This window comes from Eschrichtius robustus, chromosome 13 (genome assembly GCF_028021215.1).
Source record: "Eschrichtius robustus isolate mEscRob2 chromosome 13, mEscRob2.pri, whole genome shotgun sequence".
Lineage (NCBI taxonomy): Eukaryota > Metazoa > Chordata > Mammalia > Artiodactyla > Eschrichtiidae > Eschrichtius > Eschrichtius robustus.
Window position 1 is genome coordinate 23,585,426 of NC_090836.1, and position 27,762 is coordinate 23,613,187.

A 27,762-nucleotide genomic window follows, 5' to 3' on the forward strand; every position below is an offset into this window, starting at 1 on the left:
TGTCTCTCATGTATAACCATCCAGGATTGCACACCTTAACTCCATGCCAAACTAACCACATTTGTGACTCAAGCAACCTCATATACGAAACCTTGTAAAATCAACCTCCCCATGTTGAATTGATTATTGTTTAGTAGTCAGTATGGACCGTGTACAAACTATTGTATTACCAGCCATAACCCTTTATTAGTCATATGGTTACATGGCTTTATCTCTTAAATAATAAGACAGCTGGAGCTCAAAGACTGAATTTGTTTTTGCTTTGTTTTTTGTAAGCTAGAAAATTATCTTGTGCTCCTATGTGCTAAATATTTGTGGAAGGAAGGAAAAAAGAGAGGAAAGAAGAGATAAAGAAATTAAAATTGTGGAAAGGAAGGAATTTGAAACCAAAGAATCATATGAACTCTGAAGGTCCTATAGGGTGGTAGCAAAAGCTGAAGGAGGGCTCTTGAATAAACCTGAAGGTGAATAGGGAGGATGGTGGTGGTACCCGGGAGGTGACGTGATAACACTAATAGGGGCTAAAAGTGTGATTACAGCCTTCCTCAAAGAAGTTGACATTTATTGGAAAGTTTAGTGACCATTGTAAAGGAATTTCAGAGGGCACAGTGGGGAATGGACTGGGAGGGAACTTGGTTGAGTCAAGATCTGCTGAAACCCATAACTTTTTGTAAATATTGCTTCTGTGTGGGAAATATTTCAATGAGAATTGACTCTTAAACTCTCACTCTTGGATGTTCCTTGGATCAGGGCTTCTGGGGGTATCCTCAGGAGAATGAATAATAGCAATAACATTAGTAATGATGTTATTCAAGTGCTTGCATTATCTCATTAATTCTCACAACAACCTTATGAAGTCTGTATTATTACCTTCCCCATCTTATGAATAAGGAAAGTTAGGCATTCCCAATCCTTGCATTCCTCCTAAGTGGGCTACTTATTCTAGCCAAGGCAAGGTGTACTAGAACCAGTCAGGTCTTCTGGGAACATCAGATCCGCCGCCTTGAACGCCTGAAACTGCCAGTTGAACTTAGCTTCCTGAGGGACTTGGTATCCTCTGCCACTTGCTTGAGTCCTGCAGGTTCAACCAAAGCCATCCTGCCATGTTGGGAATTTGATGGGTTGTACTGCTGCCTTCTGAAAGCGGGGATTTGGATTAATGATAAAACAGGTTAAAATGTATAAAGTGAAATAGGGTGAAATACAGTAAGAAGTGGGGAGAGGAGGGAAGAAGAATGCCTTCAAGTTAGGAAGGATGATAATACTGAAACTTCCCAGAGAATATATTGCCGTCTTCGGGCCAACATATAAACTTTCAGCCTGAGCCAACATCTTGAGCTGGGAGCGGAAGACATGGATAACAAAAATATGTATTTTGTTTATTGGGAAAAAAATAGCTCATGGGGATTGTAGAATAGGGGCTATCAAAAAGTTTAAAAATCTGGCAATATGGGGTGTCCTAATTCGAGGGATTCTTGAGGTTGGATTCTCTTGCTTCTGTGAGAGAGTCGTTTCTTTTGTGCTAGCTGATGGGGGCTCTCAGTGGCCTTCTCGGGGTGCTCTCTCCCCCAAAATGAAGAGAGGACTTGGTGCCTTAGCCAGCGGGAGATCCATCCAAAATTCAGACAGGAGAGGGCTTGTGTGCTGGAGCGAGTGTCCTCCTTCTCTTGCGGACCTGATGAGATTGAGGAGGTCTCTGCAATACTTGTCCTTTGGCTGCCAGTGCCCTGGCTTATTATCTGCCAAGAAAATGAGTTTTAGATATTGTGTAACCTAGACAACAGTGGGGTCAATATTTATCCATTTATGGAGCTCAAATCCTTTAACCAAAAATAACCCAACTGTACATGCACAGTTTCAGTACTCATTAATACTTACACACACACACACACAATAGGCACACCTATTTTGGTCATAATTGTTGGCTTTTTCTTTACGTTCCTACCCTCTTCTCTGCCTTGGTGCTCCTCAGTATTTTCCCTTCAACTCCACTCTGACCCTTTTATAGCAGGTAGTAATTCTCTGTGCATTCCCGCCTGGCCCCTCCGCCAGGCCTGTCCCCTGCTTGCCTGTGAGGCACCTCTGTGCTCACCTCAGCAAGCTCATGTTTCTGAAGCCTTGGAGGAATCTGTGGAAACTGGATGACATCTTCATTTTCTGACGGGTTGAACTTGGCCAAGTCTTGACAGCTCTCATGTTCTTGATGACTGACCTGAGCCTTACCTGGAGGGGAGCTGCTAGACAGCTGAGAGTCTTCCTCCTGAACAGATTCATGGAACACAGAGTCCTCACCTTCATCGTCTTTCTGGTTCTCTAGAAATTTCTCAAGCTTTTGCACAAGACCATCCAGTTTGCTGAGAGTCAGTTGTGTCTTCTCTTTGGGATACTTGTCTATCCACTGGTTGTCTCCACTTAGGTCCCAATTAGCCATCGAGTCTGAATTCTTAGAGGCCATGTCAACATCCCAGGCCAGGGTGATGCTTAGTTTGCAAAACTGCTCTGGGTCATCCTGTATTTGGTCTCATCTCCCCAGGAGTCTCCCTATGTTTTCAGTCTGCCATGTCCCTTGGATAGGAGGGACAAAGTGGATCGAAGGACCTTCAGAAGATGTGTCTTCAGAGATGATATTCTCATAGGAAAAGGTGTCCTCACAGGGGAAATAGCCCACAGAGAGACTCAGGTTTGATTCGGAGCTGCTGGAGAATGAGTGCGCCGTGGAGTTCAAAGGCGCAAATCTCAGGTCTCCCTCATCCCAGGGATCTTCAAAAGAAAGAAAAAATAAGTGGGATTGGGGAAAAGAAGAAGGTAATACGGTACGTACGCAATAACGTTATGCATTCCTTTTTCTGTTTGGAGCTATCGCATTCTGATAGAAGTTCACCCTGTTTTGCAATCTGCAGTGAAGAATGAAAGAGGCAGCCCTCTCTCTTTCAAAACCTGTTCTATACGACCCTCTCTACTAAGCATCTTCACCGGATGCCTCACATCATCTGTTACTACAGTTGAAAGAACTTGTATCATAAAAGAAAAAAATCATCATGGTATAAAATTTGAAAAATATAAAAAAGTATAAAGATCAAAATAAATATGCCTGCAATTCCCCCTGTCCAGAGATAATGATAATCATCAAGAAAACATTTTGGTGGACTCCCTTATAATCTCTTCTTTTTCTTTATATGTACTTATATGTATGTGTGTGTGTGTATATATATATATATATATATATATATATATATATATATATATATATACAGTCACATATATATGTAGATACGAAAGTCACATCAGTTGAAACTGAGATTATTATATTTTATGGCACAACCTACAATAAACATATATATGGCTATTCTGTCACTTTTTACCACTTTCTTGTTAATGACCATTGGTAGTTATTGTTCTTAATAGATAAATCTGCAGTAAACCCCCTTGTTAATCTTTGTCTCTCTTTATATTCTTAAATGTGGGTTTAATGGATCAAAGGTCACAAATGTATTAAAGGCTCCTTAATAGTTGTTACCAAATTGCTTCCCAGAAAGGTTATAGCCATTTAGATGCCCATCCTCCCACCATCTGATGGCACTTTTTAGTGCAGCTTTTTCTATGATGCCCCAGTAAGTAACTGGGGCGGAGGGTAAGAATACACACACACTCACATGCATGCACGCACATGTTGTAGTCTCTGTAATGCTCTGCTCTCGTGGCTGCCCACGTGAAAGAGGTGCTGCCAACGCCTGAGCCATAAACCGGGGAGGTGAAATATCCTTCAGATCCTGAGTCTCAGTGGCTAAAAGTCCAACTGCCAGAAGTCTGTATTCTGGGACTGTTGGTTACCATGGCAACACAAGGACCCAAGTTACAGTCAAAAATGTGGGAAGAGAGAAAAAAGGGATAGAAAGCTACAGTAGCCAGTGCCTTGCTCCCAAAATATCCTGTATCCACATTATCCCTGCTGATGAGGATCCCTCTCGAGGGCAGAAGGACAAATGCCATGGCGGTTACTTCCCTCTTGTCATGTGGGTGTCCAGGATAGTTCCTGTCTAGAGGGAATTTAGAGCCTATTTGGGGAAACGGACATAAACAGCCTCTTATAGGACAGAATGGTAAGTGCAGCAACAGAACTTAAAAATAATGTCATGGGAGAATGGAAGAAGGCGCCTTGTGCAGCCGGGCAGAGATGGGGGAGGGGGGGTCTGAAAAGCCTCCAAGAGAGGATTCCCTCTGATCTCAGTATTTAGGGGGGTGTGGAAGTTAGTGAGGTGGAAGGGGGGAGGGGTTGGGGGAGAGGACCTTTCAGGCAGAGGGGACACGTGAGCAAGGATCCCCCAGGTGAGAAACAACCAGGTGTGTGGGGAGATCAAACATGAGGAGGTAAACGGGGTCAGTGAGATGGTGGAAGGTCTTCCACCCCTGTTAGGGAACTTGGTTTTTATCCTGTAAGCCTGTACTTGGATGGAAGTTTCATTTGTCAGGCATTCTTCCAGGTAATTCAAAGTATATTGGATACTCGACATGATTAAAACAAGCAAACAAAACAGAACTTCCAGTGCACTTGGCAGCATGAATGTTATCAGTTGGCTTTCATGAGAACGGAGTCAGTTGGTTTGCACTGGGTTGAGGAACGGATGGGAGGAGACGAGGTGGGAACAGTGAACCTAGACCATACTTCAGCAGTGTCTGGATGAGAAGGTGAGAGGGGGAGGCAGAGGCAAGGTTAGTTTCCGCACCCACCCCCCAAATACAAAAACGGTGCATAGTCAGTACAGGGGGAGAGTTTCAAAACCTAAACGGTTGGCTGCTGCTTTTGGAGAGAGTAAGGGTGGGATCCATGGCATGGACAGGGGGCTCGGTAGTAATAAAAGGAGTGTGTTATTTCCTGGTATTAGAAGGAAAAAAGTGAAGACGGTTGTGGACAAGTTTGGAGGAATGCATCGTTGAGGACCTCTGTTTTCTTCTTCGAGTGTCCCAGCTAAGCTTCCGCCTTATTCCTGAGATCGTCTGCCCTGTTTTACACCAGTTCTGTTACCTGGATCTCTGTCCTCGTTGTCCTTGTTTCCTTGTTCCCAGTGTTATCTCCTTTGACGGCCTCTTCAGTAACATGAGCTGCCTTGGTTTTTCTAGAATTAGAGCTTTGCTTTTCCTTGCCGTCTTCCTCTAGGCGCCTCTGCTGCTCACCAAGTCCTCCCACCTCCCAGTCTACCCTTCCCTTCCCAATGGCATCGTGGAATTATGTGGGATTGATCAGGTCTCAGTGGGTACTTTGTAGGTGGGGAAGTAAATCGTTCATTGTCTGTTTCCAAATGTGCAAATTCTGAGGACAAATGTGGGTCGTGTAGGATTGAAGGCTGTCAGTTGCAGAGGCTAAACAAAAAATAACCTTTTCTAAGAGCAAAATCATCTTGGCAGATGTAGTGACAGCAACTGCCAGCCTGGTCTAAACTGTGGGGCTATGGGGTACTGTTTTTTGGTCAATTCAGTGATTCTCAGGAAGGGAGTAGGGCTTCCACTCAGAGTTTCCAAGGAATGAAGTGTGTGTGTACTTGGAAAAAGCATGTTCTTTTTTTAAAAAATTTTTTTTCATTGGAGTGTAGTTGATTTACAATGTTGGAAAAGCATGTTCTTAAATTAACATTGCTTAGATATGCTTTTGGTCACTTTTTTAAAAATTTCAAGTTTCAAACAGTATTAAAAGAAACCATATGGTTTTTATATTTATCCAAAAAGAAGCATGGATTTCAACACACACACAAACACACACACCCAGAAAGGAAAAAAGCCAAGAAACACTGGTCCGACTTAAAAGAACCTCAACTCATTGGAATCTGTCAGTTGCGTAAAGATCTTTTTCAAATATTTTTCTGTCTTTGTTTCCATTTAACAAGATTACATTTAAAGTTTTCTACGACTCTCAGGTTTTTTGCTGTTGTACCAGTTAAATTTCTAGGTTCTGTTAAATAAGATTGTTTTAGGTGAGTCTGTTTCAGCAGTTATGATGTCCTGATGTAAGAAATAGGCAGAGTTGGAGTTGGGGAGACACCATCTGTACCCAACAGAGGCCACCTGGCAAGTGGCCACAGACTGCCACAAATCCCACGAGTGATTGGGGTTCTAGATTAATCCCAGAGGGTGCAGGTCAGGAGCAACATGCTATGCTCCCTAGCATTTATTGGCCACTTACTACATGCCAGGTCCTATTTTAAGCACTTTATATGTGCTTATTGTTTAATCTTCACAGCAACCCAATCAGTTACGTATCGTTAGTTGCTCTGTTTTACAGACAAAGGAACCAAGGCATGAGCAGTTATATACCCCTCCCACATCCCCAAACCGTAAACCCTAGAACCTGGATTCAAACACAGGCAGTCTGGCTCCAGAGCCCATACTCTTACCCTCTCCACGCTCCTGTCACTCGGGAGGATGACCGCCCACCTCCTCCCTGAAAGATTCTTAGGAGAGTTGACTTAGGCCAAAATCAAACCTGTATTCTGGTTCCTTTAAAGAAACTCCTTTGAGTGGAACAGTGTGTTCTAAGTAAGTGGTCCGTAGAACCGGCCCAAAACAATAGCGTCCACATCTGGGGCAGGCTAGATTTAAAGTAAATATTCAGCTTCCTCTTTGGCATGATGAGATCTGGATCCCTGTGCTCTGGCTTTTCATGAAAACTCTGTGACCTCCTCCCAGAGCAGTGGGAACCTAGAAAAGGATTCATGAGTAGCTTTCTTCCCACGCAGCTGTAGTGAAGGTCAGAGGGAAGCTGTGTGCCATACCGTTACCCATGGAAATGGGACTAAACATAAATATTTAAGTAGGAAAGAACTATTTCTCAGCCTAAACTTCTAAAGTTTAGAGTGATCCTGAAGGTAAAAGAGCTTCACACAGGGGAAGCCTCAGAGAAAACTTCAGATTTTATTTATTTGTACCATACTGCCGTTTCTCTGTATATTCACTCTGTGTGTGTGTGTGTGTGTGTGTGTGTGTGTGTGTGTATGTATATGTATGTACATATGTATACATATATATTTCATTTTAAATACAACTCAAGTAGTGAAAGTCCCTGAAACTCACCTTTTCTCCTGCCCCAGAAAAAGGATAATCACTGTTAATTGTTTGATATATATTACATAATTTGTTCAGATATTTTTTTCCTAAAGCAACATTGAAATAGCAAAAACACACGCCATCTTTAGGATGCCATGCTGAGGGGCGCATTCAATTCTAAAAGATAACTTAGCTTTTACATCTAATAACGGATCAGGGGATTTGAGGTCCTCATTAACAATACCCCTTGTGTTAATTTCCTTCCGAGGGCCTTATTTTGACTTGGTGGGCTAGCTTTTCTTGCATCACAGGTATATTATCTAAATAGTACAGCTGCTCATCATTACGTCTTCTCTTGAAGCAAAATCATCTATAATAAAGCCCTTGAGGTTTCAAAAATGATAGTACGTTGTGAATTTACAACGTTTTAGAACTGAAGCCAGTAGTAATGGCAGTTTTGAAAACTGGAACACTTCCTCAAATCCATTTGACTTGATGGGATTTGGAGCCTAAATAAATAGAGTGGGACGTTTCTAACTTAGAAATTAAGCTACTGTTATGGTTAATTTTGTGTGTTAACTTGACTAGGCCACAGGGTACCCAGATATTTGGTTCAACATTATTCTGGGTGTCTGTGAGGATGCTTCTAGATGAAATTAACATTTGAATTGGTGGACTGACTAAGGCAGATTGCCCTCCCTGGTGTGGGAGGGTCTCCTCCTCCAATCCTTTGAAACCTGAATAGAACAAAAAGCTGAGTAAGGGAGAATTTGCTCTATCTTGCCTGCCTGTCTTTGAGCTGGGGCACTGGTTTTCTCCTGCCTTTGGACTCAGACTGGAACTTACATCATCAGTTCTCCTGGTTCTCAGGCCATTGGACTTGGATTGGAACTAGACCATTGGCTCTCCTGCGTCGCCAGCTTGCAGAGGGCAGATCTTGGGACTTTTCAGCCTCTGTAATTGCATGAGCCAGTTCCTTACAGTAAGCCTCTTTTCTCATTCATTTTTGTATATGTGTGTGTGTGTGTGTGTGTGTATGTGTGTGTATATGTATATACACACATTCATATGTGTACTATTGGTTCTGTTTCTCTGGTGAACCCAGACTAATATAGCTACTTATTTTTCATTTTTTGAAATTATGAAATATTTTAACAATATAAAAAGACGTCATGAACCCTGTCATATGATACACTGAGGACACAACGTCATTTTTATGGTGGTCTTGCCCAAAATGTATAATCACAGCCTAATAATGAGACAGTAACTGTCACAAACTGCAGAAGACTAAAGAGAAATAACAACTAAATGCACTGTGGGATTCTAGATAGGATTATAAGAATAGGAAAAGGACATTAGTGGAAAACCTAGGGAGACTTCACTATGTTCTTTATTTTAGTTAATGGTATTATACCAAAGTTAATTTTCTGGTCTGATTATTGTAGTATGGTTGCATAAGATATTAACATTAGGGGGAGTGGGGTGAAAATATATGGATAATGTGTTTGTGACTTCTCTGTAAGTCTAAAATTAGGTCAAAATAAAAAAATTTAAAAATAAAAAATAAAAAATAAAAATAAAATAAAAAAATAAAAATAAAAAAATTTAAAATTTAAAAAATTTTAAAAGTGTAGTAAATGATGTAACAAACACCTATATACTTATAACTCAGTTTGGTCAAGTCTTAAATTTTGCCATATTTGATCCATTATTTTTTTGAAAAGAAATAAAACATTTTAGATAAATCTTAAGTCCCTTTATATCCCTTCCCTGATCCCCTTTTTTCCCCGCCTCTCCCATGATTACGATCCTGAATTTGATGTTTATTTATCTTGTGCTGCTATAATATGGTTTTACATATTAATATATTGTTTTACCTTTGGAGACAAAAACCAATATAAATATAAATTTACTTAATACCACTGAACTGCACACTTAAAAATTATTAAGATGGTAAATTTTGTGTTATGTGAATTTTGCCAAAGTGAAAGAAATTTGAGGGAAAAAAACATGGTAAATGGACTACAGGTGATACTCTTTAGAAAAGAGGAAGTCCCCGTGGTTTATTTTGCTTTGTAACAATTATTGTGACAAAGACATCCTTTTTCCAAACCAAATTCGTAGCTGAAATATTTGCAGTGTTTATCTTGGGGATTAGGGAGAGGACAAGTATAATTTCCTATGCTCTATTTATATGTTCATTCCCAAACAGACAAAGCCTTATCAAAGCTCATGTACTTAATTAAAGGAGGATGGCGGTGAAAATAGTGTTTTGGTGTGAGCAAAGTTAAATGGTGCTTTCACATGTTCGGTCATTTAATTTTCATGACAGTCCTCTGAGTTGTGTGTTTTCACCCCAGTCTTAACTTGTGCAGTTCATATTACCCAGATCTGCCTCCAGAGTCCAGAGGCCCTCTGGAGCTAGGTTGCTGCTGTTGGGAACCAGCAGTAGATGAGAACTATAGAACTATAGATTTCATTGCCATGAAAGAAGCTCACAGGTTGAATTCTGCCACACACACAGCATGTAATGGCAAACAAGCATAAATACATTATAGTGTTATTTTGTAAGCTCCAGAATTGTGCTGCCTGGCAGGGTAGCCACTAGCCACATGCGACAATTAAAATTAAATTTTAAAAAATGGTTCTTCAGTCATTCTCACCACATTTCAAGTGCTAAGTGACTACCTGTAACTAGTGGCTACCTTATTGCGCAGGGCAGACAAAACATTTCCATCACTGTAAAAGTTCTGTTGGACAGAGCTGCTCTGGAAGGTCCTGTGGTCTGTCCTCTTGTGCATTTGGATAGTACTCTGAAAGAAAAGTTTTGTTAGAGGCAGATGGAACAATCCTCTAGCTAATCTATCAGGATTTAGCTAACTTTCATGTCAGGATCAGGTGACAAAATTTCCTCCAAAGTGTCTAGAAACAGGGCTAGTGGGAATCTTTAGCTGAGGGTACCACTTTGAAAGGTTTAGACAACTGGGTTGGATAGAGTCTTATATTCAGTTTATGCAAGAGAGGGAATATTTGTACAATACTTAGAGCCCATTGTGAACATCATTTGATCAATGAAAAATCATGTGCGGCAGCCATTATGCTGTGAGAAACATAGTTGACTGGATTTTCTGTTTATATGAGCTTTTGATTAGTCATTCAAATGCTGACTGCCCCAGAGTACAGGTTAAAAATAATTATCACCTTTGCTAACTTGTTCATGTTGAAGTAATTTGAAAAATCGCAGACAGTATAATAGCCTTTGTATAGATTGTCTCATTCAGTCTTTACAACATCCCTTTGCAGTAGGCATGGCAGGTATTAACCTCATTTGGGGCTTGATTGAATTCCCCAAGGTCCTGTGGCCAGGCTCTTACATGATGGAATCAGTTGCTTTTTTCATTGAGTGAGAACTCAGTGCAAATCATTTGTACAATTGCCAAACATAGGCATATAACTTTTCTTGTTTTATTTCTTAATGTCAAGGCTCATACCTACTTCAGGCCAAGACTGATAGTGCCTCGTGCAACACCAAATACAGAGAACCTATAATCCTTTCCTATCTCTCTGTTAAAATATGTCCTGTATTTTTCAGTTTTTTAAAATAAACAACTGCGTGCTTTCCATTTGAGTGCTCTATCAAGTTCCAGGCCACTTCTAGCAGCAGCAAAGTCATTTTCAACCTAACTTTGCTTCACCCATAAAATAGCGATAATAACGTCTTCCTTGCAGAGTTTTTGTAATGATTAGAGATTATATATGTGGGATGCATGGCAGATGGTTTATTTTCATTGCATCATTGAAGAATCTGCAACATCTTCTTCTTTCACTGGCATTGCCCCTCTGGGAAAAATGTTTTTATTTTATTTTAAAATTTAAAAAATAGACCCGTTGCCAACTCTGATCGTGTATTAAAATCATGTGTGCATTTAATAACTATACTTGCGTTTGTATGGTTATCTGAATGTCTCCCCTCACTGGTTGAAGCCTCCAGAAGAGCAAGGCTGGTCCCTGTCATTCTAGGTAGTGTCTGCATCCTCCAGCAGGGTGCCAGATCCGCGAACCTGTCTGGGATTCTGGTGGTCATAGGGAACCACCCTTTCCCAGTGTGTAACTAACATGGGAGCCACACTGGAAACTTTTCCACTTCTAGTGTATTTTCCAGTTGGGGTGGAAATACCCAGAAGGGATCTTTTTGGGGCTAAGCATTGGTGAAATGAGTGTCATCCCATCTGGATGTTCAGATGACATAGATGCAAATTGTTGAGGCCAACAGTTGTTCTCCCTTTGATACCATTCTAAATTGGGTAGATGGTTTCCTTGGTGGAAGAAATTTTTGGGAAAGGATGGGGAGGATGTAGACTCCACAGGTGCTTTTAGTTACCTCGTTAGCATTTTACTACCTTTCCTTAAAGGACTAGCCATAAAATGCTCAAAATGCAAAGACCTGTCTTCACATTCTCTAGGGGATTGCAAAGGAAAGGGGTGGAGGTGGGAGCCAGGGATGGAAATCTGAGGAGATGAGTTCAAGGTTGATTATCTAGAAGGACTGGAGAAGAGTTCAGAGGCAGATAGGAGCTGGCCTCCAGTGTTGTTCTTATATTCTGGAAAATCAGAAAGATGGTGTATAGTGTCTGAAGTGTGAATGAAGCGTGAATGTGAATAGGAACAGGAAATGTGAATGCCAATTATAATAGTTAACTTCAGTGTAGTTAGAAGGGGATCAGAAGAAAAGCAGAATGGGAACAGGTGAGCCTGGGGTGGGGCGGGATGTAGACTGGATGTCTGTCTGCATCTCTCTGGCCATTATCACCAGCCACCACAGAGTCCCCACCAGTAGATACTGCCTGCGGCCAAAGCCTCCCGTCCTGCTCGCCCTCTCGCCTTTAAAGGGTTTACCATTCAGTGCCTTATATTTCTGTCCAACCTTTTCTTAGCACAGATAAAGCTTTCCCTCCACTCCCCTGAGGCTGAATACAATTAAGCTGTGGGGGAGGTTCCCCACCTCTGGCTCAGTCTCCGGCAGCATCTGTGAATGGATACTGTTGTATGTCTGCACAATGGTCTCCATTTAGTTATGAACCACTTGTGCACATCTCCTTCTGGAAGGCAGTTTGTTACCCAGAATGCACTTGTGGTGGCCTACCAGCTTTGGAACTGGTTAATGAAAATGACATTGGTTAATGAAAATGACATTGGTTAATGAAAATTGTAGGAAATGATCAGGCAAGACTTCTTCAAATCTTTTAATGTTAAAAATAGCTTTTTAAAAGAACTATAAAAACAGTACAAGATGATTATGGAAAATTAGAAGATACAAGACAAAGAGAGGAAATACTTTTAAAAGCAAAACTTTAGGGATGGAAATCAGAGCAGTGGTTGCCAGAAGCTGGGAGCAGGGAAATGGTATCTGTTGTAAAGGGACCAGAGGGTGCTCTTTGGGGGATAGAAATAATCTGTATCAGCATTATCCAACAAAAATGTAATTTGAGCCAGAAATGCAAGCCAGTAACTTTTAACTTTTAATTTTCGAATAGGTACATTAAAAAAGGAAAAAGAAACAGCTAGAATTATTATTATTATTATGACTTTAAACCCCAGGGCCCCACCCCTGGGGGACAAGGGGCAGGGCCCTTCCTTCTTTTTTTTTTTTTTTTTTTAATTTATTTGTTTATTTATTTATTTATGTATTTTTGGCTGTGTTGGGTCTTCGTTTCTGTGCGAGGGCTTTCTCTAGTTGCGGCAAGCAGGGGCCACTCTTCATCGCGGTGCACGGGCCTCTCACTATCGTGGCCTCTCTTGTTGCGGAGCACAGGCTCCAGACGCGCAGGCTCAGTAGTTGTGGCTCATGGGCCTAGTTGCTCCGTGGCATGTGGGATCTTCCCAGACCAGGGCTCGAACCCGTGTCCCCTGCATTAGCAGGCAGATTCTCAACCACTGCGCCACCAGGGAAGCCCCAGCTAGAATGATTTAATCTGTATTATATTTAACCCAATATATGGAAAATATTATAATTACACCATATGTTAATAAGATTTTTACATTTTTTTTTAAGATTTTGTTTTTTGATGTGGAACATTTTTAAAGTCTTTATTGAATTTGTTACAGTATCGCTTCTGTTTTATGTTTTGGTGTTTTGGCCGCAAGGCATGTGGGATTTTAGCTCCCTGACCAGTGACTTAACCCACATCTCCTACACTGGAAGGCGAAGTCTTAACCACTGGACCGCTAGGGAAGTCCCTAGATCTTTTGCATTTTTTAAACCAAGTCTTTGAATTCTGGTGTGTATTTTACACCTCGGCACATCTGATCTTGGACCAGCCACATTTCAAGGGCTCAGTAGCACTAGGCAGCACAACTCAACATTGTTTTGGTGGTAATTACACGATTGTGTACATTTATCAAAACTCATTGAATTGCGAAAAAATACATGCACCCCGATGTTCATAGCAGCACTATTTACAATAGCCAAGACATGGAAGCAACCTAAATGCCCATCGACAGATGAATGGGTAAAGAAGATGTGGTACATATATACAATGGACTATTATTCAGCCATTAAAAAGAATGAAATAATGCCATTTGTAGCAACATGGATGGACCTAGAGATTATCATACTAAAGTGAAGCAAGACAGACAAAGACAAATAGCCTATGATATCACTTATATGTTGAATCTAAAAAAATGATACAAAGGAACTTATTTACAAAACAGAAATAGACTCACAGACACAGAAAACAAACCCATGGTTACTAAAGGGGAAAGGGGGTGAAGGAGGGATAAATTAGGAGTTTGGGATTAATAGATACACACTAATATATATATATAATAGAAAAACAACATATGATATATATAAAATAGAAAAACAACAGGGTCCTACTGTATAGCACAGGGAACTATATTCAGTATTTTTTAATAATGGAAAAGAATCTGAAAACAAATACATATATATATATATATATATATATATATATATATATAGCTGAATCAGTTTGCTGTACACCTGAAGCATTGTAAATCAACTATACTTCAATAAAAAAAATTTAAAAAGTTAATGATTATGAAAATTTTAAAAAAACTCATTGAATTGTATACCTAAAAAGGATGACTTTTGCTTTATTTAAATTATATATCAATTAAAAAAAACCATTTTCCTGCTAGCCAGAATGAGCCAATCTAGGTTCCTTCCATGAACATCTATTAAAATTATCCTCTTAAAATGCATCTCAGAAATGGAATTTGGCAATTTTTTGAAAACGAAAGTTATAAAAGCATACATTAGAACTACCCAAGGCTAGTAATTTTTGTAGACTTCAGATGTATATGTATGTGGGGGGTGGTGGTGTGTGTGTGTCTGTTTTTCCATTACACAGCTCAGTTTAGAAAGGGCTGGTGAAAATTGAATTAGTGCAATTTTTAAAAAAGGACTTAGATGTATTTGACAAAATAAAGATGAAGACAAATTGTTTTGAGAAAGGCCCAGTGCTAATTCTAGGAAAGAGCTTGTCATTTTCTATTCTGTTTCATGGCTACTTCTCTTGCAATGGTATTAAAAATCACTTCTCTCTTTCTTCTGCTTCTGTTATATAACCTGCTTTGTAGTAACTATTTTGACAGTGGATCTGTCTGTCTGCAGGCATTTTGGGGGTGTGTTGGTGGGGACAAGGATGGAGCTCATGTACCCACTTGAGGGAGGAGGTTGGTGGGGCAGCTGGTTGTGGGAGAGTAAGTTTAACTTTTCATAACTAAAGCCAGGCTGTGGAAAGATGTGTCACTAATTATAAATAATGTCATTTGCCTTTTGGCAGCTATTTTGGTATTTTCTTTTTACACCTAAAATTCCATGTTTACATTCTGTTGAAGCTAAGGTAAACATTAACAATTTACAAATGAATACTTCTAAGAGAAAGAGATGAAAAGGATATCTTCTAAATGGCCTGGGTATCTGGACTGACAATAAAAAGATAAAATTCATTGGGGCTGAAAAGTCAATTCCATAAGTGTAGGCTGGGGAAGACACCCTGATAAGAAATTATCCCACAGTATTTGTAGAGGGCAAAGTGTGATACCATTGTTTTAAAACTTTACAGTCTGCAGAATACATTTAAGATGTAGACCACAGGTTAGGAACAAGATAAGCTCTTGTCATTTTGTTTTATTTTAGTTCAGGTCTTAGTTAAGTGATTTGTGTTCAGGAAGCAATTCATCTAAGTTTGTAGTTAACAAGATGAATCTCATCTACAGCAGGGGTGATGGAAATTCAACGTGCATTGAAGATGCAGATCCCTGTCCTCAGAAGTTTCTAGTTTAATAGACTAGAGTTGGGGCTTAGAATCTGTCCTCTCAACATACACTTGCCAGTAGACTCCACCTTGAGAAACACTGATCCAAAACAGCCATTTAGATTTGATTGGATTTTCTCTATATATTAGACACACTATGGTGAATTCACATAAAAGGTAGGATCCCGTTGGGAAGGTGCTAACATAGCTTATAACACAAGGCCGCATTCCACGTGGTCCAGCTGGAATGAAGTGAGGGAGCTCAGAGCGGGAGGGCAGTGCCACCAACAGTTGACTCAAGGACGTGGGTAGGATTCAGGTTAGTGGAGACAAAACTGGGTGTCCAGGCACCTTGAGGGAGATAGTGTGCAACCCAAAAGGGAGATGGCATCACCTGGGGAAGGAGCTTTACTTAGATGTTGACTATGATTTTGGAGCGCCAAGGAAATTTTAACAGGAAAAAAGAATTATGAAAATAAGGAAGCAACACATGAAAGAAACCTGATTGATTCTTGTCAGTGGTCCTTAAACTTGAATGTGCATTAGAATCACCTGGAGGATTTGTTAAGGTATAGGTTGCCGAGGCCCACTCTCAGGGTTTCTGATTTCATGGGTCTGGGCTGGGGCCTGAGAATTTTCATTTAAGTTCCCAAGTTCTGATGCTGCCTGGGCTGGGAACCACACCCCGAGGCTCACTGCTGTTAATGAATTTGGTGTCTTGATTTATGAAGGATCCACGGATGAGGACTGGAACAAGTCCCGGGGGCAGGACGGAGAAGGAGATGGCCGGCAACATGTTATGTGGCCTAGAATGCCTTCCACATGGGCTGTCTTTTCCCCTTTTTCTTCTGAGATTTCTTTACACTCAGAGCAACTGATCAAACCAAAAATACCCTGGGGGTGGGGTCAGGAATGTGGTCATAAAGAATAATTTGAGAACTATAAACGTACATTCATCATATGCCCAGAGTACTTCCAAAACCCTGATTGAAATTGTATCATATTTGAGGACCAGCATTTACCAGACTATTCACCCACTGCTTCATAGAAATCTCAACTCTACAACTGAACTCGTGACCTTAACCCCTCAAACTTGCTCTTCCTGCAGTGTTCTTTATAAATGACATCATCCTCTGCCCAGTTTTTTGTGTCATAGGCTGGACATGATCTGGGACATTATTCCTTCTGTCTCACACTTAAGCCTGCATCTAATCATTCACAAAGTCCCATCAATTCCATCTCCCAGTATAGCTTGTCCACTTCACTGTCATCACGTGATCCATCCACCAGTTCTCACCTGGACCTTCCCACACCTTCTCTGGCTCCCTCTGATTCACTATCTACACAGAAGCCAGAGAGATTTTTTTTTAGAAACACAAATTGTATCAGGTCATCGCTATGCTTAAGACCCTTCAATGTCATCCCTCTGCGTGACATGGCCCCAGCCAGCGTCTCCTCATTTTGAGCCACTCCCCTTTATTCTTTAAACTCCAGTCCCACTGACTATGTCACTTCCTGAACTGAACATAAAACCACTGCTCTTTGCTGAGGTGATTATAGACCTGTATCCCAAGGGTATCCACAGAGAAGGTGAATGTGGCACTGGCCCTTAGAGAGCTTTTGTGCAATTAGAAAATGGTGGCCCTCCAGGGAGATGCAGCACCTGGGCTGGAACAGGCTGGATTTCAGCCTCCACTCACCAGGGCAGGGCATCCTGTACAGGACACAACCTGCACAGCCAGAATGATGACCCTGACTTGAAGATGTCAGTTGGTTCACCTCCAAATTAAAATAGGTCTGCTTGTCCTATTTAGAAGCAGAATATTGGACAACTTCTGGAAATTCCTGATAGCCCAGTGACTTAATAATAATTGTAAATATGAAAAGGCTTTTACCATGGAGCTATAGAAACTGTTCTTTGCGTGACCAGGATAACATGTACATGTCTTTCTAAGCCAGCATGGTTACATCTCTGCTGCCTGATCCGAAGCCTCATCTCATAGTTGAAGATCAGGAGTGATTTACAATCTAGAATGTCGCTATCAGCTTGCGTCTAAGTTTGAAACTGAACATGTAAAGCCCCAAGACTACTGTGGTTTTCCTATGTGGAGGAGGGCCTCCAGTTCATCAGAGAGGCATGGCATTCTTTCGTACGATGTGTTTGCTCTTGTGAAAATGACTTGAAGTATTTGAGAGCTGGCAGCAGAAGAGATGGGAGGAGACCTAATTCTTGCTGGGCATGAGTCATCTTAATACAAATCTAAAGTGAACGTTTTATTAAGCAGTTTCATTGTTGGTACAGAACTATTCCTCAATCCTAGGTTGCTTTGATGTACATGTTATATATCCACGTGTCCTCTGCCAGGATCCTAGCATAGACCTCTCCCTGAACAAACACTGAAGACATATTACGTATTATGATAATTTTGCTTTTGATTTGGGGGCTGTTTTGTTTCTTGTTTTTAAAGTCAGTGTTGAATATTCAGGGGGTCTTTGTCTTTTTTCAGATGTATGGCAGTGCCTAAATCTTATCTGGGGAGGAGTATAAGAAAGTATGAAAGACAACCATGCATACTTGATACCTTTGTAATTTCAAATGACTAATGGACGGACGCTCCCTGCAGGTCATTGCTGGGTCTCTCAGTAGGAATAGAATTTGAATCTGGGAACAAGCAATCATTTTGTAATTGTTTGTTATGACATTGCAATTGCTGAATATGCTGTATCTAATTGAATTAGTGTATCATGTTCATTACTGGGTCATAAAGGCAGTTGTTGAATGTTGTTACTGAAAAGAGCATAACATGGCCAGCACATCACGGCCTTAGAAAACTCAGTCTTCTATACAGAGCTGTAGCTGGGCTTTTCAGGCCAGCTGAGCTCTAAACTCTGCCTCCTAGGGTGCCCTGTACCTTTGTAATCATGGGTCCTCTTATCCCTGGCGGGCAGTCAATCTGCTGCTGCCACAGCCCAGCATCTCATGCCAGGTCTCATCACTTGTGATAGTTCACTAGGGCTGCCATGACAGAGTACCCCAAACTGGATGACTTAAACAGCAGAAATTTATTCTCACAGTTCTGCAGGCTGAAAGTCCAAAATCAGAGTTTGGCAGGGTTGGAGGCTTCTGAGGAGAGGATCTGTTCCAGGCTTCTCTCCTTGGCTTGTAGATGACCGTCTTCTCCTTGTGTTTTCACATCATCTTCCATCTGTGCACATCTGTCTATCCAAATTTCGCCTTTGTATGAGGATGCCGGTCAGAACGGAATAGGGCCCACCTGAATGATCCCATTTTAACTTCGTTATGTCTGTAAAGACCCCCTCTCTAAATGAGGTCATGTTCTTAGGACTTCAACATATGAATCTGGGGGGAGACACAGTTCAACCCATCCCACCACTTATAGTTGAGCTTCGATACAAATGAGCCTCAGAAATCTAGCTATACTTATTTTGGAATCTTCCTTAAATCACCAAAGACAGTCTGTAAATTAGCTGAATTTTCACCCTTTTTCGGTACCCAACAGAGCACCTTAGTGTCGGCAGTGTTGCTTCTGCAGTTAACAATGCACTCTCTCATTCATATTCCATGAGTCATTAGGCCAGAAAGTGTTAGGTAAATGAAAATAGATATGAGAGCAGCACCTTTAATAAGGGGGCTTTGGCCACGCCCTTTCCACCCAAGTCCATGACCTGTAAAACATCTAACCCATTCCACGTTCGGAGGATTTAAAATCCTGTAACATGTTGATCTGTAGTGTCTTTTTACTTGACACTTGTTTTGGTTACACCACTCATACACAGCCTTTATTTGCCACATAAGCCTTGTTTAGCTGAGTGGTTTTGACACTCACAGCTCTCCAGTGCTTTGGGCTGACTGTTTATTCCAGGAGTTTACAGCTGAATTTTCTGGCAGGTCATTCTGACACTACCCAGTGATTCCTTTGGGGATGTAGGTTCTTGAGCTGAAGGATGTCTTCCTTTTCTCCTCAGGGCGTTTCCCAGTTTCTGGAAGATGGAGGTATCTGCCAAGCCTCTCCCTCTGTAGACCCCTGGCTCCTGTCACACTTGTATGCCCCTATCTGTATTTTTTAATTTGCTCCTCCCCCCGTTCCCAAGCATGTTATATGTTAATGTCACTGGTGTGTACCTTCTTAGGCTTCTGGGCATTGAGACACAACCTATTTTTCATTTCTCCTAGCCTAGGAGACCAGGATGAATGGGAGCTTTTCTCCTCTCTCTACTAAATGAGTCAGGCTTTGTCTCTTCTCAGGCATATTCTATAATATCAGCAATCTGCTAATAAAACTACCCATCCCTGCAAGAAGCAGAATTTAGGGCCGTTTAGATACTGCATGGCATCATGATCATCTGTATGTCTATGAGCCCGTAGCAATGTGGAAGGAGACCAAGGTCAAAGGCCCTTTCTGACTGTGTGTGAATGGGCCTAGTAATCTTTACTATTAAGATGAAGTGGAATATTATAAAATTTCTACTAAATAAGAAATAAATATATCAGTAAGGCTATCAACCATCTCAGCTTTCCTTTAAAACATAGATTTCTACCCCAGAAGTTCTGTCTCTGGCTGGTTTCTTTTTATTTACAGAAACTTGAGCTGTTGACTGTCTAAGCAGAGGAAGGCCTGGGACAATTGTGAAGAGTCAGAGCTAGATCTGCAACTTATGAAGGGTGACGGAAAGAATTTGAGAGTTGTTTGTTTGTTTTTTGGGTGGGACTTTTAGGTCTAGAAGGTTTTTAACATGTTTATTGGTGGAGTGGAAGGAAACAGATGAATAGAAAAGACTGAAGGTATGAGAGAATGAGGGGGTGAATATGGAAAAGGTTGGGATGGTATCAAGAACACAGTGGAGAGTTTTCCCATGACAGAAGGCTAAGAGCCGGGAACAGGCAAGTAAGTATATACAGAAATTTTAGATAGAGGAGAGTTCCCTGGGATTCTCAGTAAGGTAGGGTATGACGTAATCTACTGAGATTAAGGGTGGGCAGGAATAGGAATAGATTAGGGGAGAGTTTAGTAGGAATTTTTAGAGACAGCCATTATGAGGAATGTGATAGGGAGGGAAATAAAGATGAATAAAAGGATTGTTGAGTAACATTAAGTGCCCATTCGAGATTAGATAGCAGGCATTTGAAGTGGAGCCAACCCAGCTTCCTCTAGCAGTGCTCGGTACAACGAAATCAAGACACAGCAAGGAGTTTCATAAGGAGAAATACATTTTTAATGCTGTATTACTATTTGACAGAAGGCAGGACTTGAAGGCATCCTGAGATTAAGATAATTCCAAGACATTCAATACACATGGTATAAACAGCAAAAATGTAAAAAGTATACTTTTACATAGTAAAAAAGTATAGTTTCATACTTATACAAATATATAAATGCTATATGTATTTTTATTTTTATCAATATATTATGTAAAAATAGTATATTTTGATGAGTACATAGTAAAAAAGTATATTTTTTATGTTTGTACAAGTATATTATTGCTTTGCCTTGTTTTTTTTTTTTTTGGCTGTGCTGCACAGCATGTGGGATCTTCATTCCCCGACCAGGGGTCGAACCTGTGCCTCCCGTATTGAAGGCGGATTCTTAACCACTGGACCACCAGGGAAGTCCCCTTTTGCCTTGTTTTTAAGCTCAAGCAAACACTACGTTAAGTAGAATGTGTACCTCAATCACTTAGAATATCCAAGTTTGGGGTTGCCACTTGAAAATAAGACTGATGCTGAAGTTGGCTAGGGAAAAGGTATGTCTCTGGCAGGTAGGCTCACCTAACCAGGTCCATGAGATGGACTTTATTGGAAAGCAAGGGTAGAAATTGGGGATGGTCACTTGAATGAAAGTTCCTCAGTGCCTAGAATATTTACTGGCATATGGTGGGTGAATGATAAATATCCTTTGAATAAACATGTATATGTGTGTACGAATGAATGTATGGATTAGCCATGTCATTTTGAAGCACTAGTCCTACCAGATAAAGTATGGAAAATCCTGATTAAATTGGTTATTGGTAGCCCAACACTAGGCATTCAACATATAGCTATGGTGAAAGCAAGCTTTCAAATTCCTGTTAAGACAATTGAACATATTTTACTTGCTCCACTTTTCTTCTCTGCCTCCCCCATTCCCTTTCTCCTGAAAGCTGTGGGTTGCCAGAACTTTTATTAAAATGAAAACAAAAATCTAAGTTGATGATCTAAGACATAAAAGAGCCAAACAAGTCCATTAGTGTACTGTTCTTTAACATGCAATACTCTATAGCACATTTGGTGGTGATTAATGAATAATTTTGTGTTGAATGGATACAAGCAAATGGTTATTCATCTGTTCATCAAACCTGTACTGAGTATATGTCCTGAGCTAAGCTTGGTATAGAAATCATTAAGAGCGGGACCTTAATTCTTTAAAAAGCTTAGTCTGGTAGAGACAACATTCCATGGACCTAGTCAAGTGAGCATACCTGCCAGAGACATCCCTTTTCTTTAGCTAAATATAGCGTCTAGTAGAGATAACCAATGGTTCCATATGGTACCTGGTAACAGAGGTTTAAAAAAAAAGTGCTATGGGAGTACTTGATGCTGTGGTTGTGGATTTTCCGTGGGTAGTCTGCCATGACATACAGCTTTCATGTACAAGATACAAGGTACTTCATTAGGCTTTAGCGTAAAGGATGGTGGGGATGACTCTCAGTGGATGATAATTTTATAGTTCTTCTTCCTTCCTTTGGTGGGTGGAAGGAGTGCTTGTCATGCTTGGGTTGGGAGTGGACGGTTGGTCGCCTCAGTAAATGGCCACTCCATCTTTCTATTGATTAGGCCACGGGCTGGAGTCCTTTCTTTTTCCTAAACACTGTATCAAATTCTGTTAGCTTTTCCATCAAAATATAGACAAGGTGATAGGAACGTTGATATCTTGTTAGGGGGTGTGTTACATAGGTATGTGCATTCGTCAGAACTCATCAAACCATATAGTTAAGCCCTGTGCATTTCACTCTATGTAAATTCCCCTTCTCAGTCTCCCTCTCCCCACCTGGGCCTCAAATACCAAATACATGCAACTCTCCTTCCTCAGGGCCTTTGCACTGGCTATTGTTGCTACCTGGAAGTTCTTCCTGTATAGTCACATGATTTTCTCTCTCACCTTTTTTCAGGGCTTTGTTCAATGTCATTTTTTCAGTGGGGCCTTCGCTGATGATCATATTAAAACGGTAACTCCCTGTCATTCCCTTTTTGCACAAAGAGCCAACAGAATGTACAATTAAGATCATGGGCTCTGGTTTCAAATCCATTTTCTAGAGCTGTATGACTCGGGTGCCCTTTCTGTGCCTCGGTTTTATCACCTAATATCATGTCAGTAGGGTTACTGTGAAGATTTAATGAATTAATACACGAAAAGCACTTAAAACAGTGCCTGATGCATAGTAAGCTAATGTTATCTTTATCCCCTTTCCCTGCTTTGTTTTTCCTAAATTATTTCTCACCATCTGATTTACTATATATTTAAAATATTTATTTGTTTATGGTTTCTTGCCATTAGAATGTATGCTTCATCAGAGCAACAACTTCTTATTTACTTTTTTTCCTTTTCCATTTTCTTTCTTTTTCTTTACTGCTATACCCTCATCACTTAGAATAGTGCCCGATATGTTATAGGTTCTCAGTAAATATTGTTCAATCAATGGGAAAATGAGCAAATCGGAAAGGGTTTGGGGCAGAGGTTGGCAAACTTTTCCTGCAAAGGGCCAGATAGTAAATATTTGAGGCTTTGTGGTTGTAACCGTTCAAATCTGCTGCTGTAGCATGAAAGCTGCTTAGATGATTACATAAACAAATGCGTGTGACTGTGTTCCAGTGAAACTTTATTTACAAAAACAGGCAGCGGGCCAGATTTGGCTTATGGGCTGTAGTTTGCCAACCCTTGGGCTGGGAAATAAATTTTGGCCTTGCTTTCCTGATTCTCATTATCCTTCCCTTGAGCACATCTCCCACGGCAGCAATTAGTGCTAGTCACACAGACCTGAAATAGTAATAACTTGAAAAGCATTATATTACCTATTATTACTTGGCTCAGTCCTCATTAACTGTACAAAGTTTCCATATGTCTTTTAATATCTTAATAGTGAAAAACAATGTTAAGAATATATTTTGTACTTTCAACTGTATAATTTCAGGGGTCTGGTTTTCATTCTTTTTTTCTGCAACAGCTGAAGACATATCTGTACTGCTGATTATGGCCAGAGGCATGTATGCTATAAAAGAAAAAAAATGTTGACATTCCACTTACTGTACAGCCAAGAGTGTAACTGACACTCAGTTGAAATAGAAACCAATAGAAATTACCTACTAGACAAACAGTTTAGTCTTTAAAATTATTCTAGTCTTATTTCTGTACAAAACTCTTCCCTAGCCCACAATTTTTACCACTCTTCCCAGTCAGTGTGGTATGCTGGTAATATTCTTCCATTTTAAAATACAGTGTGCTTTGGGTCATGGTGTGTGAATGACAAACTATGAAATTTTAGTGCAAAATATAATAGCTTTTAGTGCTGTATTAAAACAGAGAAGATCAGAAATTATACATGCTTTGCTGCTGCGATGCATTGCAGTTAGACATGTAAGTAGTTCCTTACAGGTATACATTTGAGATATTGCAAGTTCAGTTCCAGACCACTGCATTAAAGCAGATATTGAAAAAAAGGTGAGTCACAGGAATTTTTTGGTTTCCCAGTGCATATAAGAGTTATGTTTACACTATGGTATAGTGTAGTAGACAATAGTCTGTCAAGTGTGCAATAGTATTATGTCTTAAAAAAACCAATGTACATACCTTCATTAAAAAACACTTTATTGCTAAAAAATGCTGTCATCTGAGCCTTCAGGGAGTCGTAATGTTTGTACTGGTGGAGGCTCTTGCCTCAGTGAGATGCTGGTGGCTGCTGACTGATCAGGGCGGTGATTGCTGAAGGCTGGGCGGCCGTGGCAGTTTCTGAAAATAAGACAGCAGTGAAGTTTGCCACATCAATTGTCTCTTCCTTTCATAAGTGATTTCTCTGTAGCATGCAGTGCTGTTTGATAGCATTTTACCCACAGTAGAACTTTTTTTTGAAACTGGAGTTAATTCTCCCAAACGCTGCCACCGCTTTGTCAACTCAGGTTATGTAATATTCTGAATTCTTTGTTGTCATTTCAACAATATTCACAACATCTTCACCAGGAGCAGATTCCATCTCAAGAAGCCACTTATTTGCTCATTCATAAGAAGCAACTCCTCATCCCTTCAAATTTTCTCATGAGATTGCAGCAATTCGGTCACATCTTCAGGCTCCACTCCTAATTCTGGTTCTCTTGCTGTTTCCACCACATCTGCAGTGACTTCCTCCACTGAAGTCCTGAATCCCTCAAAGTCATCCAGGAGGGTTGAAATCAAATTCTTCCAAACTCCTCTGAATGTTGACATTTTGATCTCTTTCCACGAATCACAAATGTTCTTAATGGCATCTTGAATGGTGAATAATTTCCAGAAGGTTTTCAATTTAATTTGCCCAGATCCACCAGAGGAATCACTATCTATGGCAGCTATAGCCTTATGAAATGTATTTCTTAAATAATAAGACTTGAAAGTCAAAATGACTCCTTGATCCATGGGCTGCAGAATGGATGCTGTGTTAGCAGACATGAAAGCAACATTAATCTCATTAATGTTGTACATCATTGTACATCTCCATCGGAGTTCTTGGGTGACCAGGTGCACTGTCAATGAACAGTAATATTTCGAAAGGAATCTTTTTTTCTGAGCAGTAGATCTCAAGAGTGAGCTTAGAATATTCAGTAAACTATGCCATATGTAGATGTGCTGTCACAGACTTTGTTGTTTCATTGATAGAGCCCAGGCAGAGTTGGTATTAGCGTAATTCTGAGGGACCCTAGGATTTTCAGAATGGTAGATGGACATTAGCTTCCACTTAAAGTCACCAACTGCTTTAGCACCTAAAAAGAGAGTCAGTCTGTTATTTGAAGCTTTGAAGCCAGGCATTGACTTCTTCTCTCTAGCTATGGAAGTTGTATATGGCATCTTTTTCTAATAGAAAGCTGTTTCATCTACATTGAAAATCTGTTGTTTTGTGTAGCCACCTTCATGAATTATCTGAGCTAGATCTTCTGGATAACTTGCTGCAGCTTCTACATCAGCACTTGCTGCTTCACCTTGCGCTGTTATGTTATAGAGAGGGCTTCTTTCCTTCAACCTCCGCTAACTTCAAACTGAAATTCTGCAGCTTCCTCACCTCTCTCAGCCTTCATAGAACTGAATAGAGTTAGGGCCATGCTCTGGATTAGGCTTTGGCTTAAGGGAATGTTGTGGCTGGTTTGATCTTCTATCCAGACCACTGCAACTTTCTCCATATCAGCAATAAGGCTGTTTCACTTTCTTATCATCATGTGTTCACTGGAGTAGCACTTTTAATTTCCTTTAGGAAGTTTTCCTTTGCATTCGCAACTTGGCTAACTGTTTGGCACAAGAGGCCTAGCTTTCAGTCTACCTCCGCTTTCAACATGCCTTCCTCACTGAGCTCATTTCTAGCTTTTGATTTAAAGTGAGAGATGTGCAACTCTTCTTTTCATGAACACTTAGAGGTCTCTGTAGGGTTATTAACTGGCCTGATTCCAATATTGTTGTGTCTCAGGAAATAGGGAGGCCCAAGGAGGAGAGAGAGACGAGGGAAAGGCCAGTCAGTGGAGCAATCAGAACACGCACAACATTTATCAGTTAAGTTCTCCATCTTATACGGATGCTGTTCGTGGTGCCGCACAGCAATTGCAGTAGTAACATCAGAGATCACTGATCACAGATCACCATAACAAATAGAACAATAATTAGAAAAGTTTTGAAATATTGCTAGAATTACCAAAATGTTACACAGAAACATGAAGTGAGCAAATGCCGTTGGAAAGATGGTGTTGATAGACTTGCTCGACACTGGGGTGCCACAAACCTTCAATTTGTAAAAAAAAAAAAAATACAAAGCTACTGCTATCTGTGAAGCACAGTAAAGTGAAGCAAATTAAAACGAGGTATGCCTATGTGTGACTGCCACTGATGTTAATTTAATACAAATGCTTTTTGTTTCACTTCTTCTGAATTTAGCCATATATCATCACTGTCAGTGCTAACACTTTTCTACTTTCCATTTAATTATTTTCATTATTTGACATGTATGGAAAGAGAATAAACCTGAACTGTACTCCCCACTTGTTGGGGTTCTCTTGCGCATGTGTCACCCCTTCTGTCTGTGCTCCGTGGCTGCAGTTCCCAATTAAAGTACCAGGTACACACCTATTCCCCAGAACCCCACCCAGTGTGTCCTCCAGAGCAGTGCTTCTCCAACCATCTCTGGTGAAGGACTAGGGTTTTTGGTTTTTTTTGTTTTTTTTTCTTATTCCAATCCATCATGGATTCTTTCTTGTAAAATTCAATTTTAAAATAATTGGGTTTGGCAGCAAAATTATCACGTAATTGGCTATCACAGCAAGGTCAAGTTGCTATAAAATTTCCTGAATACTTATGCTCAGTTTCTATACTTATCTCATAGTAGACCAGTAACAGTTGGTGAACTAGCACCAGTTCATAGACCATGTTTTAAATAGCACCACTTTAGAGAAAGAAGTAATTTTCAGATGTTTCTGATCCAGTGTAAGATACACTTTCTTACATCATGATGCAGTACATATGCATGCATGTCCCTACAGACACACACACACACACACACACACACGCGTGTGCACACGTGTGCGCTGAAACCACTGGAATGTCAGCTCCCTAAAGGCAGAGTGATTTGTCTTTTTTGCTTGTCTTTTCCACTGTTCTGCCTCCAGGACCTGGCACATGGTAGGCCTTCAGTCAGTATTTGTTGCAGGCAGATATATACGTAAAACCAAATCAAAAGTTTCACAAAATAATACTTTTATTTCTTGTGAGACGTTCTGATGTCTTCTATTTTATTAAAATAAATGTTGATTATAGTCTACTAAACTTTTTCACTACCTTTTAATCTTAGGGGTTTATAACATACTCCTTTAGAGGGTGCTTATATGTAGGCACCTTGCCCATTCCCTCCCTTCCAGAGCTTCGTGGAGCTGTTACCCAGCCCTGCCCTCCTTAGCGGTGCAATTCTGGGTCTCACATATCCCAGAACTGCTTATCTCTTAGCCAACGAAGACTAGGTTGGTAGACCTGGGTGGGAAAACAGGAGAGAGATGAGTCCTCAGGTTATAAGACCTAAAAAGAAGAGGTTAGAGTAGGTTAGAAAAATCAGAAGTTGAAACCTGCTCAGGCCCCCTCATACTTCTCCATCATATCAGGAACTAAGTTTGCAAACTCACAGGAGTAATAACATCATTCCAGAGTAGCACAATGAATTTGGTTTACCTGCCTCT

General features: G+C 40.5%; 2 protein-coding genes across 9 annotated transcripts in view; one reads left to right on the forward strand and one right to left on the reverse strand.

The window, feature by feature from the left end:
- PPFIBP1 (PPFIA binding protein 1) overlaps positions 1-27,762 on the forward strand; it is a 175,718-nt gene that overhangs the window by 72,571 nt on the left and 75,385 nt on the right. The window lies entirely within an intron of this gene.
- On the reverse strand, positions 1,434-16,110 carry C13H12orf71 (chromosome 13 C12orf71 homolog). Its single transcript, XM_068561930.1, is given in 4 exon segments — positions 1,434-1,739; positions 2,093-2,760; positions 3,668-3,820; positions 16,011-16,110. Coding segments are annotated over 4 exon segments (1,227 nt in total).